Source organism: Myotis lucifugus, unplaced genomic scaffold (assembly GCF_000147115.1).
Source record: "Myotis lucifugus unplaced genomic scaffold, Myoluc2.0 scaffold_68, whole genome shotgun sequence".
Taxonomy (NCBI): domain Eukaryota; kingdom Metazoa; phylum Chordata; class Mammalia; order Chiroptera; family Vespertilionidae; genus Myotis; species Myotis lucifugus.
The window spans coordinates 1,513,388-1,528,748 of record NW_005871116.1 but is presented as its reverse complement, the minus strand read 5'-3'; the positions used below and the strand labels follow the sequence as shown (position 1 = coordinate 1,528,748).

Sequence of the window (15,361 nt, the reverse complement as noted above, 5' to 3'; positions counted from 1 at the left end):
GGCTTCCTGAGTTGGATGAGCAATCCGAATTAGGTCTTGTGTCACCAGCTGAAGATAGTGTTCTCATATTCCATAAATGGGTAGCTTTCCTGGGGTCAATGTTATTAATGTCTGGAGAATTCATTTGAGTAGTCAGGAGATCTGACATGCCATCAGCCTTGACCTTGGCATGCCTCTGTGACTTGGTGCATTGCATCTGACGAAAGCCCCGCTGAGTTTGCCGGGAGGGTCAGCACGAGGTCCACTGTGGTCAGGATACTTGGATATCTGTGTAAGCAAACCAAAGTCACAACATCTCAGGTCAATTTGCAGATGTCCTGTAACCTAGGAGGGAAATCAAAAAATGTGAAAGATTGATATTCCCAAGATTGACCCTAATATTTGTAAGGATCAGCTAGTGTGCTGATGCTCACCCAGCATTAGCCCCTAATTTCAGCATGCTCCCCTCAGTGGGCACTTCATCGATTTGCACATTGGCAGCTGCCAATGCTGGTCTATAATGTGCCATCAGGATGGCCACCTCTTTATCTTCGAATTCTGCCATCCATATGCAAACAAAAAGTTACTGATATAAAAAGCACTCACACAGACGATCAAAGAACCGTAGGCTCAGAGTCAGCGCATATAGGTTACCGTGATTGATCTCTGCGGGCCACGATTGAAAGCTTCCAGTCACAGCTGCCTCCACCACATCTTGGCTGGCATCTCTGAAACAGCCTCGCAGCCTCGTGATAAGATGTGTCAAAACCATGTTTCTCACACCAGAAAAGTTTCCTTTTCCTTTGAGGCAGTGGCCATGAAAGTGTGCGACTGAAGCCGCCCCAGTTCTCTTGGCCTGGGCCGGGGAGAAACATATGCCCCACATCAACCATTAAATGGAAAAGCCCCTGGCAAATGATTTCCCAAGAGATCATCCCCGGCTCCTCACCTCGTCTGATACGTTCGGAGCATTTCCCGTGGCGACTCCAAGGTAGCAAATACATCCGCGATTGAAGACTTTCCGTTTTGGCTGACATGGGACAGAGTGCTAGGCTCGTTAACGACATCCGCCAGGACATGAACACATCGAACAGTGTCTGCTCAGAGAAGGAACTCTGGAAGTCCTTTGACTTTCTCACGACCGGTACGACTTCTGCCTTCACCCGTCTGTACCACAGGTTGGGAATAAAAGAGTGGTCTATCTTTCTCAAAATTATTATTTCGAATTGCTCAATAAAAATATTTCCTATTATTCTGAAAAACTAAAACAGTGGGTTAGTTCAGAATTACTCACTGAACGCAATTGGTGGACAATTGCAGGGTGTCCCTTGGGAAGGTCTGGAGGGCTGCCTGTAATCCTGCAGCCATGCCTGCCTCCGACCGCAGGAGGCATCACAGGATGGAGGCGAAGGCCTCTGAACGCAGTTACCGGGGAGCTCTTGCGTAGCGGTGAACTTGATAGAAGTGACAGGTGCTGTGGAGGAGGTCTCTGACACCGTTGTGCGGGGGAACGTTCTGGAACTCCGCCTCATAAGAGAGTTCATGGTGATGTGCTGAGCAATACACAGCCAGCACACGTGGCTGGATTGCTCTTAAAAGCAGGGCCGCCCAGCTGTTTTCTCCCTCTCAGCCAGAGGCACCATCGCTTCCAGAACCAACCAGCTTCCTTCCCCAGTCTTGGCCCGACAGCCTAAGCTGAAGATTTCCCTCTAGAATTTTCTCAGTGGCAGTTTTGATGGCCAGAGGATCCTTTCTTTCTACTGTTTGTAACCCAACGAGCTGGCAATGCACCTTCCATGTGCAAACTGCCCATGGACCAGTTCAGCATCCTCCATCGCTCCGGCTGAGAGCGCATCCCGAGGACAGAGAAAAACTGACTTCTCTCTAGTTCCTCTCTTCAATCCCCCGAGTTCTACTTTAGCAATAAGATATGTAAATGTTCTTGCTGATTTGTTAGCTCAGAACACGGGGCCAATATCGACACCCTTCGTATCATCCACCTTGCACATCCAAATCAAATCTTGGAGGGGCCTTCTGGTCTTGGTGATAGCATGGCAGGATCAGAATAAGTTCTGGACTCTCCCCAGGGTTACTTGGCTCGTGGTCCCCGCCGCCCGCTCCGTGGAGGCTCTGTTCACCGGAGGACCGTCTGCTGCTCCCATCAACGAAGCCCCGGCATGAGCCATGCTGAGCTGCTGCGCTCTGAGAAACCCAGCCCTAAAGCTGTCAGTGCCGTAGAAGAACCTCACTTGATTTCTCCTCGATTTCACTCCATGATTACGACACAGGCCACAGAACCTAAGGTTTAGGATCTCATCATATACAAGCCAGGGGTCTTTTTCTTTCTTTCTCTTTTTAGCCAGATTTTCAAAAATTGATTGTTCTTCTTTGGAAGGTAGTGGTCAAGCGTCCATGTTTTTCTCTGTGTTTCGGTGACTCGACTCAGATGGTCTGCAGGGTCCCAGCCTTTAAAACAGCTCCACATTGTTATGTTAGTGTCCGCCAAAGTCTACCCCCAGTTTTGCTTAATGCCTGCCCTCCCCCCCCCCCACTTTCTCATCGTTTCTGGAAAAAATCAAAGTGCGTGCTTACTACTTACCAGGCATCCTGGTTAGTGTTTTCAATGGCTCATATAATTTAATCCTTATAATACAGTCTCCTTACTTTATAGTGAAGAAAAGGGACTAATTACTATTATCACCATTTTATGGGTAAAAGGACCAAGGCACAGGGAGTTACTGAATCTGTGCAGTGTCACAGCGCTCACAGTGGTGGAGCTGGGCTCCACCAGCAGGCAGACCTCCATAGCCCCCACATTTACCTGCTTCATTATTGCGGGGTTCTCATAAGGGCGAAGGGGGCTGTTCTTCACTCTAGAATCCATTTCTCCATGTGTTACAGGGACACTGTATTTGCTATCGTTTCCTTTCCATGGTGAGAAAAAAAGAACGACAGGACATGCACAGCAGTGTGTCTGCAGGATCGGATGTGGGCCCTGCCGGTGTGGCTCAGCGGTTGAATGTCGACCCATGAACCAGGAGGTCAAGGTTCAATTCCTGGTGAGGGCACATGCCTGGGTTGTGGGCTCGATCCCCAGTAGGGTGTGTGCAGGAGGCAGCTGTTCAATGATTCTCTCTCATCATTGATGTCTCTCTCTCTCTCTCTCTCTCTCTCTCTCTCTCTCTCTCTCTCTCCCTCTCCATTTCTCTTTCAAAAATAAATTAAAAAAACAAAAAACCTGCCTTGGATGTCTCTTCTCTCCTGCACTTCTCCGGCAGCCGCACAGCCACCTTGTTACAAAAGGGCGTCAGGCTTTGAGACCCGTCAGGTGGTTTTGTAAAGCAGCTGAGATTCATGCCTCTTGTTTTCCTTCCCCGAAAAGGTCTAATTTGTGATGACTTGTCATAGAGGGGAGTGTATACTTACCCAGATGGAAGCACACAAAAATTAAAATTACACAAAACAAAACCCTACAATACCAGCTTCTCTCTGAAGGCAGGGAGCCCGGCCCACATACCTACCTCCTCACAGGCAACAAGCCAGGCGCCCTGGCTCCCGCCTCCGGGCTGGCGGGGGCTTTGTGGATGGAGTAGTCCCCGCTGCTCTCCTGCTCGCCTCCTCCTTCAATCCCTGCTCCTCATCCCTCGGCTCCACCCGCCTTTGGTAACCCTCCTCTTTCGTGCCCTTTGTCAGCCACTTGAGACTTCACGACTTGACCACAACCTCTTTGTGGTCCTCACCTCCTGCCTCTTGCCCCAGCTGGTCTGTGTGCTGTTCCCTAAATACGTCATGCCACCTCCAAATCTCAACGTCTGCCCCATGTCCCCGGTGCCTGGCCTGCCCTGCCCCGCTTCTCTTCCTGGAAGCTCCTGTCCAGGAGTCTCCGGCCAGCGAACCCCTGTGCTGACCCACATGGGCGGCCATGACTACTTCCTCCCTTGAGTTCCTGTAAGACCAAGGAGCTGAATGGTCGCGCTTAGCCACCACAGCCTGAGCTCTGACATGGTGCCCTCTGAGACAGTCGCAGATCTAAGGGTCTCCCAGAGGGGTTTGCGGAGGGCTCCTTGTCAGTTCTCAGAGCAATGCGAGAGGCCTTGGACCACTGAACGCTGCCTCTCCTGAGGAAGGAGTGAGGGTCAGATTTTCTGGACCCGTTCTCCCCAGATCGCCTCTCAGCAGAAGCCCAAATAGCTCTGAACTGCATCTCTGCAGGCATTACGCGGAGTACGGACAGGCTTACGAGATAAAGGAGTTCTTATGGTTTAAATGGGGACAGAGGACATTGCTAAAGTGTTCTAGTTTCTACAGACTCCAAATTGCTTCCACTGGATAAGGGCTGTCTTTCTGATGTACTTGGCACTTGCTGTTTAGAGACAAGCTGTACTGACCCAGAGCCTACTGCCATACAAAAATGAGTGTTTTTGTTTGGGATGCTTACGGTCCCTGGGGAGCCACATACCCCATAGTTTAATTCTACCAGGTGATATAATTTTTTCTGGATGTGTTCTAGGGGTAATGCTGCAGGTGCTAGTAGGATATATGCACCTTCAGGGTGCTGAGCTAACATTTTGAATAATAATAATAATAGTTTACATTAATATTGTATAATGCTTTATATTTTCTAATAATATACTATTGTACTTATGTAATCAAATAATTTATGTTACACTTAAATTGTACATTCTAGGTACCAGACACTTTCTAAGCAGTTTATGTATATCAATTAGTTTAATACTCATAATAACCCCATTAGTTACCCATTTTACAGATGAGGAAAGTGAGATAGAGAGGTTAACTAGCCCAAGATCATATTGCAACATTTGACAAGAGTGGATTTGAAAAGAGCTGTCAGACTGCTCTTACCCATCGGTGAATCTTCTTACCCATCCAGCCATGCTAGCATGGGGTTTGATGCATAGCTTCCAATGCCATGCCAATATTTGCTTTTGTTATAATTCAGAAAATACTCACTAAATCCCCTCTATGTTGGGAGTATGCTCAATTGATGGGACAAATGTCTTGCTGATTCAGGGGCTGCCTCTTACTTAAGCTGTTCTTAAGATACTAAAGGGTGCATGCCACCAGGCAGCAAGAAAACGCTAGCACGAATGTTGTTTCATTGCATTTAGCATGTCCTTGTATGATTATCACACATAAGGTCATTTTTTCCTAGCCTACTTATGACAAACATATTAAGAAATGATATGTTATGTCTAATTACTACCTTTACCAAAGGAGACTTAGAATTGTCACAAGCAGCAGAATTTGACCAGGAAGGGAATGTTGAATATAAGCATTAGAGAATATGATACATTTTCAATTTTACATTATCTTTAGTAAGAACTATTTTTTAAATTGATATTTAGAGAGAGAGGGAGGGAGGGAGAGAGAGAGAGAGAGAGAGAGAGAGAGAGAGAGAAACATCAATTGATTGCTTCCTGTACTTGCCCCATCTGGGGACTGAACCCACAACCTAGGTATGTGCCCTGACCAGGAATTGAACCCACGACCTTCCAGTGCATGGGATGATGCTCCAATCAACTGAGCCACACTGGCCAGGGCTAGTAAGATCCAGTAGATTAGCTAATACTCAGAAGAAAACCCCTTAAGCTTTAGTTCTTGCCATTTATGTACAGAGAGTAACTACTCACAAGTACTTAAAGTATCAGTCACTTGCTTTAATCAAAGATTATCTATTTCCTTCTACAATTTTATTTATGTAGAATAATATTAACACCATTAAGTTACACTTTATAACTCTATTTTCATCATTCATGTAAATTTGGTAAAAATATTCTTACTGCAGGTCTAGTAACATAATGACTGTTATGTGCAAATATGTAATTTCTTTTCCTAGAAAAAGAAATCCATCTGTTCATTTTATTTTATATATTTTAGTGAGCTTGAAGTTTGCATTTGAAATACCCTGAGCTGCTCTGGCATATATGAAATAGTGTAAGAAAAAGCTCCTATTTCTTTTAGCTTAGAAATAATAGCAATTTTAAAATTCTATAGCAGGAAGTTCTGTCGGATCACACATTTAGAAATGTACCACCTTCTGACAATTGCTCCACAGTTTCAAATCTGTTATTACTTCCACTGAGATTGTCTTTTGATATCATAGAGTTGTAGGGTAAATACAATGGAAAGTATCATAAAATATTGTTTTCTAACTTTTGGAAGGAATATGACAAAGGATGTCATTGAAAAGCTAGAAAGGCGTGTATCATTTAAGGCACTGAACAACAGTGACAGGAATGTAGAGGGAAGGTGAAAGTCAGACTTGAAGGTGTCATGAGAGAACCTCTAATTCTGTGACTCTGAGGCACAGGAAGTGGAATAACTATTGTTTGCCTTCCCCTTATAACATTAGCAAAAACAACAGCACAGAAGATGACTTCTGTTGGTAGACTACCCAAATGCTGTGCAAAGTATTTTACATGTACTTAAGAAGCAAAATATCCAATAGATATTTTTTCCCCCAAATGGTATACTTGAGTTAATAATAAAGAAAAGGGATTGAACTGCTTGCTCATAGACTGTAACTCATTTTGAACCATCAACATTCACAAGTCCCTCAGTATTATACAGCCTTGGAAATTCTGCATGAAGCACAACCAGCATCCGTAAACCGGGGTTAAGTCCCCAGCTTGGGTGGGTGGAGGTGGCTCCCCAGACAGAGGAGGCCTCCCTATCCGTTTGCCTGCAGCTCATGCAGATGGGGAAGGAGCAGCAGAGCAGGGTCCTGCCCTTTCCTGAAACACCCCAACTCATGCCTCATATACACACACTTCCTAGTAACTGTTCCCCAACTTTAAATCCTCCCCCCCCCCCGTAACCTTGCCATGAAGTCACTCTTCACTTCTTTCGGTTCCTCCCTCCAACTTGTAGTTGCACAAAATTTTGCCTGACCAACCTCCCTACACACTGATTCTCCTTCGCTTTTCATTCTTGAGTACGTTTATAAAGTTCATATTCTGTTCCAGAAAGAACCTAAATAGATGTCTAGGTCTTCTTCTTTTTCGCTTGCCTATGCAAATTTCACTCCAAGTCCCCAGGGCAAGTGGTTTTCCTTTGACACCTACTTTGTTAAAAATATAACTCCCTCCTTCTCCCCCTCCCTGCTTCCTTGTCTTCCTTCTCCCTTCCTTCCCCTTTCTACCATACTTTGAAAGCTGTTGTACTCTACCATACTCTGAAAATAGATAACTGTATCAGTTGACATCTTTTAATCCCAAGGGTCTCTAGAGTTATCTGAGACATACACATGTCAAGTTATAGCTTCTTTTTTGTTATTTATTTTTAAACTTTTGGTTGAAATACAAACTCTGGTTTTAAGGTTGGATCTAAGAACGCATTATGGTTATCATCATAGCTACTAAGGCCCCTTCTGAAAGGGATTAAGAGTGGTTGATAATCTTCAATATCCACTTCCACAAACTCACAATCCCAGTACAAAGCCTAAAGCAGAAGCACACATGAACCCGTCTCTCCATTGCTGAATGGAGCACTGCTCCAATTTACCAACTCACCAGCCAGGAATGATGATCACCACACGGCCAAAGAGTTAGCCACTGTTTTCCTTCCATTTGTTAAATTCAGATCTATGTTGTATGAAGCAAACAAGAGATGGACTACAACAAAGCCAGGGCTCATTTTGGGGCCGTGCAATCCCAGAGGGCTGATTGCGCTTGTGGGCAAGTGCTTACCGTCCTGGCGAATCCTGACCTTCTTTGGGCTCTTTTCATAGCCATCGTCTTCCTTACCTTTGGGTGCAATATCTGAGAACTGGTCTCGCAGAGTGTCCAGCTGCTCGATGGTCAGGGTGCCATTCTCTTCCCTCTCCACGGGCGGAGGGCGAACCGGAGGAGTGGGGTCGGGGAAGACTTTTATGTCGCCATTAATGAAGAAGCCGTCCTGGTCTAAATAAAGTTCGTTCTGAATTTTCGTAGCCGTTTCAATGTGATAGCGAGCTATCTCAGTTAGTTTCTCCACACTGAAAGTGGAAAAAATGGAAAGGGTTATTGCCAGTGAAGACCCCATGAAGTTAACACTGCTTGCTTATTCGATACACACACAAAGTTATGATATTCTATGGCTAAGTTAGACAATTCAATACACAAATTTAAAAATTCTAACTCCTCCTCAAATCCATTTCTGAAGAGGCAGGGTATAGATAAATAAATGCAGATTAGAATCAAAATACATGCTTGTGGTAGAGCTTACAACCACGTGTTTTATATAAAGCTAAACAAGAAGGGATATTAAATAAGGTTATATTTGTATTAGAAGATATTTTATTGCATAAGCGAGATATGTCAAGTGATATATTTCATTCTAAGTATGAACCAGAATCTATACTAATAATAGAGGAATATGCAAATTGTCCAGGGGGATCAGGCCATCAGGGGAGAGCAGTTAGGCAGTTAGGGTATCAGGCCAGGAGGGGAGAGCAGTTAAGGGGATCAGGCCAGCAGGGGAGAGCAGTTAGGGCCATCAGGCCATCAGGGGAGAGCAGTTAGGGCCATCAGGCCATCAGGGGAGCAGTTAGAACATCAGGCAGGCAGGTGAGCAGTTAGGAGCCAGTGGTTCCAGATTGCGAGAAGGATCCCGGATTGGAGAGGGTGCAGGCCAGGCTGAGGGACACCGCCCCTGCTCCCCCACCCCCCACCCCATGCACGGATTTCATGCACCGGGCCTCTAGTATGGTTATATGCCAGAAAAAAACACACTTGTAATATATGACTGTTGGAATAACATGCTCATGTGGAATCAAGATAAATTATTAAGTGAATCAAATTTATATAAGCATATATAAACTGAAGGCTAAGTAGTGATAGTTAGGGACCACTGTGGTCGCTGGGCTGAGCTCTCATTCCAGGCCACTCCCTAGCCATGGGTACTTGGGTTCCTTACTGAATTCTCTTAATACCCTTATCTTTGCCATGGAGCCAATTACACACAACTCCATACCTCATGGCTATAAAAGTGAAATCACATAGGGCATGGATTTAAGCTGCATTGGGGATTATAGTTACAGCTCTATTAAAGGCCAAAAAAGTTTTATAGGTAAGTACTGTATCACTGTATTACTGGGAGGATTTTGGTCATAGCTTGCAACACAGATTGAACATAATAGAAAAAAATGCATGTTTAATCTGTTCTTACAGAATTTAGGAATACCAAAACATTCACATACTGAAATTGTTAAAAAGTAGTATGAATTGCTTTCTTTCCAATGATACCCTTCACTTTAACTCCAGCATACCATGTTGGTGAGTGTCCATAGAGTATGTTATCTAATTAGTTTGGACTTGACGGTGTTAGTGTGCTGAGGGGCGGAGGAGGGCATTGGATGGCTGAGCCTACAACTGGTGAGTGGGAGGGACTCCAAATGCAGTCAGAGAGCAAGCCATGAGCAGGATATCATAGTAAGCAGGCCATCTGGTAAAAGGTTACCAAGAGCAACCTTAGCAAGAATGGGAGGGGGAAAATGCTAGAAAAATGAAAAATGGGATTCGAAGTTCCAAGGATTCTGAAAGCCCTATTTTATTTTTAATCCCTGAAGGATTTTTGCAATAACCAAAATAGAAAGCTCAGCTGAGCAGCCCTACGTTTCAACTTCTTGTGGCCACATTCAGAGATCAGAGATATGCAGATACATAATATGCACCTGAGAACTATGAGCAGATCTGATAAAAATGAAGAGCATTTACATGTGATGGCTCATGGGTGAGAGCTGTGACTCCTCAGAATGAAGATGACAGGCTTTCATTGCTAAGGGACAGGCAGAGCACAGACCTGCGCGTCAGTGCTCTGAGTTGCTGATGAGTAACTGACTGACTTGGCTGTTCAGTGAAATCATTGTAAGCATGACTACAGTAAGGTTACCAATGGAGTGAGTATGTGAGTGTGTGAGTGTGTGTGTGTGTGTGTGTGTGTGTGTGTGTGAGTGTGTGTGTTACCATAAAGCAACAGATATAAACAGCTGGGATAAATATTTTACAACAGAACTTTCATTATGAGACAAGGATTGGAGAAAACAAGCCATAACAACCATCTCTTTTGCCTCTGAGAGTACTTGCCATCTGTATCCAGGATTTGCCATATGTACGTAGCAACTTCCAAATGTTTAGTTAATGTTTGCTGCCAACTCTCGTATATCAGAATCTATATCTAGTAGAAGCCTGGGAAATACTCCAGTTGGAGCGCTTCCTTTTACAGATGAAGCCGGCCTGCGGCGATCAGGAACGCTGCTCATTTGTGGACAAAGTGGGAGCCCAGGTCTCCTGAGGGCTATTTTCACGCTGCCCAGATGGTTCTTTACTCCTTTTTAGGGGAGAATTAAGAGGAGGAGGCTCACTGCCCCTCACAAGCAGCGAGAGTCTGGAAAGCCTTTGGAACCCAACGGAAAAGCGGAGCAGGGGATCATTACCCTTCCCAGGGGACCAGCATGACGAGTAAAACATGTCATGACTTCTCAGCCTCCCATTGACTGGCCCTGACTAGTAATAAGCCTGGCATTAGAAAGATATGAAACATTACCTTACTTCTGAAAGGTATCTAAAGATTACCTATACTCTTACCTTGTAAACTAGGTCCTCATTGAGCAGTGTGAAAGCCAGGCTCTTAAATTATGTGCAAGACTGGATATTGCAATACAACCCTTTGAAATGTGATTTACCATTTGAAAAAAAGAGTCAATACAAAGATACATGTGATTGTCTAAAAGGTCAAAATCTCTATTTGTAAATGTAATTTGCATTTGTATACACCTTAAAAATTGTTGTCAATTTTGGTCTTCAGAAGTTACCGAAGTGTATTTTTAAAGAGTCCTGCAGTACTTTACCTGGCCATTTCACGCAAGTACCTCTCACCAAGCCACTTTTCCAGGAGTTTATATACATCAACCACCTTCGTTACTAGATCTTCAAGGTGAGCCAATGCTTTAATCTTTATTAGCTCAAGTCGGAACTGGGTGGCTATCTCTATTTAAAAAGAGAAATAAGGATTTTTTAATGTATTATATGTACATGCATATTCTGATGAACTGAAGTCAAATTTTAAAACAATCATGCTTCGATTTGTGAAACTTTAGACACACATTTAATCTAAAAATATGGATAATACCTCATTGAATATCTCATTGAAAAGCAGATGTGGTAGAGACACTTGACAGTTTATTTAAACCAAAACTGTAGAGCTTTACATTTATTACACCTCAGAATAATATTCTCTTTGACAAATTGGAATGGAAAAACACAAATAGATAATGTCCTAATTTCTAAAGGGGGAGTCTATTGATTTGGGATGACAGTGCCATTGTCTTTCTCAGCACTGGGAAAACTAGGGTCAAGTTCATGTGTCCCAGAGCAAACTTCTCCACATTCTACCAGTTTAGCTCAAGCATTAATTCACCTGCTAGGAAGTCTTTCTTGACATTCCTCCCCCCGCCCCCAATGCTCCCTTTGTCCTGTAAACCAACTTTCAACATCACAACATATTGGGTTTTAATTTTGTTAGTTTTGTGTTTGTGTATATATTAATGTGTTCCCAGCAACTGTTACAGGACTGGCACATAGTGGAAACCCAATAGACATTTATTGTGTGAAGGAGGGAATTAACCACAGCAGGGGTCATGTATGAATGAACTGAAAGATGAAGTAGACTTAACTACTGAAAGCAGAGGTGGAGATGGGCAGTGGGAGAGAAGATGTGTCCTGCCTTTCCTGACCCCACCGATCTTTCTATGTTCAACTTACTTCCTGTGTTCAATTTACCTGCTGGGAAGTCTTGGGATATGGAAGCAGATGGTAGTGGGATGGGGGAAAAGGAGAAGAGGAGAGAAGCAAGGGATGGAAAACATCAGTAATAGTTAACGGTCATTGAGCAGTTAATGTGTCCTAGCTGACCTAATAACGTAATGTTATTATTTTGTCACCTACTATATTTACCATAGTTCCTTTCCAATTAGAATACTTTTGCTCATTTTCCTGACCTTTTCAAGTCCCACTTAGCAATGCATTATAAGACAACTCAAGGAGCCCAGAGGAGACTGTCTTGTAGAGTCATTGCTATTCAGAGAGGAGGTCCTTGGACATTATTGATCCATGACTTGCTCTCCTATGGGCTTTGGTCCCAATAATTCACTTTCAGGGCCTGTTCAACTTTGGGTAGGTTTTATTTTTCTAATGAGATGCCTAAGTAATTCTTACTAGAATACCAAGCCACCTACCTAGCCTTCTTTCCATCTGTAAAATCACACCAACTCTAGAATATTCTGTGTTTCTATTCTTTGAGATTATACATTATTGCTACTCTCCTAACCCCTTCCCAAAGTCTCATTGTTGTTGTTGTTCTTTGAGATCCTAGCAGACAATTGTACAACAGTCAGATCTGGTCTTCCTATGGTCACAGGAAAACAACCAACTGAATGCTGTACTTTTCAGTTTGCTTTGTGTCCCTGAAGACACAGTTTGAGCTGGCTGTGGGCTATTTGCCTACTGGTCTATTTTCTACTGAAAAGGATCATCTTAGTTCTTTCTAATTGTTACCTTCAAATTGCAGGGCAGCAATGTGTTCCTCCTTTATTTTGACTCTCAGTTCATTCTTCTTTTGGATTTCGAGCATGTCCTCTGGGGACAGTGCTGTAGGAGTGGCCTCTGCTGTAGGTGGTGATTTACCTGAGAGGCCAATGAAACCCAATAAGCTTACAGTAGACAAGTGTGCACACATGGTACTTGGACAAAATGAGTATAAAGTAAAATGTGTAGAGCTATAACCCTCTAGCAGTGGTTCTCAACCTTCCTAACGCCGCGACCCTCTAATACAGTTCCTCATGTTGTGGTGACCCCCAACCATAAAATTATTTTCGTTGCTACTTCATAACTGTAATTTTGCTACTGTTATGAACCGTAATGTAAATATCTGATATGCTAGTATTTTTCAATGGTCGCGACCCACAGGTTGAGAACCGCTGCTGTGACTTAGAAAGGAGAAAACCCTGGTCCTGGTAGTGTGAGTGTGAAATATTGATAGTGTCTCCCTGAGAACTCTCCACGTGGCATCTGGGCTGGACACAGATAAAAATGCCCTATTTGTGTGGCATCGTGGGAAAATGAGGTTGTGCAGCAAGTGCAGACATGGTTCCAGACCAACTCCAAAGAGGTTGCAATTTAGAGTATGGGGACAGAAATTGGCAAACCTCAATGCACCGTGGATGCCATTAGCCACCTGTAGAAGAACAGCTCTGTAAGGATTACTTACATTAGCCAAGTGTTTCCATGGTCTTCATCAAGAAAAGACCAGAGGATCATATGGCTGAAAGGTAGCTGATGGTCAAGAATCTGTAGTCTACTTAATTACCTTGCAACTGGCACTTAACTACAAGTACTTCAGTGATTGCATAAGAACATTAGAACCTGAGAGTTTGTCAGTATTGGAGGATTTCACAGTGTGATTCTTAGTTGTGGGCCCAGTTTACATAATTCTACTAAGTTCAGTAAGTAGTTCTTGGAGGACCTCCCGCAAGGGGTTTAAATCTTTTGAAGAAGACTTAAGTGTAAACTAAGAAATTGTAATAAGATGTATTGATAACAACAGTGGATCTATGTATAAGTTACCGGTGAAAGAGAGCGTCTTCATCTGCATTTCTGTTTTATCATCTGTGAAATGAAGAGACGGGATGTGACTAGTGATTCCATGAGAGTGATTTGAAGCATTTCCTTCGAGTGTTGCCTATATCTTCTCTTTTCATCATCTGAGATGAACTGAACTGGTGTGTCCTTTATCGTGGTGCTACTCTTCCATTTGTGTCAAGTGCCACCACCCACACCCCTCCCTCCCACCCATGGCTGCTTAAGTGGACTCCATTGGGAAGTGTTTCCCTGCCCCTCAGATGGAGTGGGGTGACCTTGAACCTCCCCTCCCGAAGAACAATGAGATGCCAAATGCCCATCTCTGCTGCTAGACTCCAGTCCCATCGGGCGAGGGGCCATGCTCTGGTTTCTCTAGAATTCACCGTTGTGTCCCCAGCACCCATGGGAGTGTGTTTCACATAGCGGGTGCCTAACGCACATTATGAGCAACTGCTGAGTGGAGTGACTGTGTGCATGTGCTTCCATCTCCTCCTCTCTTGCCCCACGTCCCTGCAGAAATGTACACGAGGAAGCATTCGGGAGGGGGGGGGGGGAGGGAGGTAATGCTGTGGCAGGGCTCATCCCCAAGGTTAAGGGGAGGTCTCTTGACTCTCCAGGAGGCCTCGAGGAGAGAAGGACTTGCTTGAAAAAAACCTGAATTAAACCTTAAAGGTACATGCACAGAATTAGCTTTTCACTTTCTCTTGGTTACTGCAGCGAGTGTCAGCCGCTTGGCACACACTTTTCAGATCACAGTGTGTCATCTTGGAGTTCTGCTAGCATGTTCAAAACTGCCGTTGAGGCTAATTCTACCCTGGCTATGCATGGCTGCTTGGATAAACAAGTTAGGTAGGGTTAGGGTTAGGGTTAGGGTTAGGGTTAGGGTTAGGGTTAGGTGCCTCAGTTCCCAGGAACCTGGGTCTCTAAGTTAAACCTAGAGGCTATGTGCGTGGTTAAATGCTGGGTTCCCACCAAGGTGAGGCTTAAGCAGCCACAGTTCTGGATGCCCAAACCATGAATACCTTTCTCTTTTTTTAATGAAGGTCTTTTCTTGGGCGGTTCCTTTTTGGCTTTTTTGTTAGCGTTCGTCTGAGGAGATTTTTCTTTGGTTTCTGCTGGCTGGTTTTCTTTCTCCTCGTCCAGGAGCCTCTGATGAATTTCAGCAGCCACCTGGTTGTATAAGAGCAATATTTCAGTGAGGGCAACATTGTGAAATATGGTAACCTTTCAGCTTTAGTCCTCAGGTGGTTCCACTGAAGCCACCGCAAACCACCATGGCCTGTGTTCAGGCTTTCCAGCGCGCACACTGCAGCATTCTAATTGATGGAAACCTGGCCAGGTCCCGAGAGGCAGCTCCCTGTGGAGGCTGCTCACCTTCCCAAGCCCTGCCTGCGGGGGGTGCACCCTACGTCTCCTCATTGCCGCCTCCAGACCATGACAGCTCCCTGGTTATGCAAAAGTCCCCTTTGAAAAAAATCTCAGACCCTATGGACCTAGCTACCCCTGTCCTCCCCAGTTCCTAGTATTTCTTGGCCTTCAATCAGGGGCATTCCCCTATATCAGTGTCTCTCAATATACATTCTATTATTATTATTGACCCCCTTTGGAATTTTTTTTTAAGATTTTTAAATTGACTTTTATAGAGAGAGGAAGGGAAAGGGGGAGAGAGAGAGAGAGAGAGAGGGAGAGAGAGAAACACCAATGTGAAATCAAAACATCATTTGGCTGCCTCCTGCACGCCTCCT

The 15,361-nt window shown here is 44.3% G+C and overlaps 1 protein-coding gene across 1 annotated transcript in view; it reads right to left on the bottom strand.

Moving 5' to 3' along the window:
- SPEF2 (sperm flagellar 2) overlaps positions 1-15,361 on the bottom strand; it is a 128,744-nt gene that overhangs the window by 22,431 nt on the left and 90,952 nt on the right. The window contains exons 27-30 of the mRNA XM_006090107.3: positions 14,639-14,786; positions 12,534-12,662; positions 10,829-10,967; positions 7,746-7,975 (exon numbers count right to left, since the gene is read on the bottom strand). Of these exons, the coding sequence (XP_006090169.1) occupies positions 7,746-7,975; positions 10,829-10,967; positions 12,534-12,662; positions 14,639-14,786 (646 nt within the window). The remainder of the gene's footprint in view (positions 1-7,745; positions 7,976-10,828; positions 10,968-12,533; positions 12,663-14,638; positions 14,787-15,361) is intronic.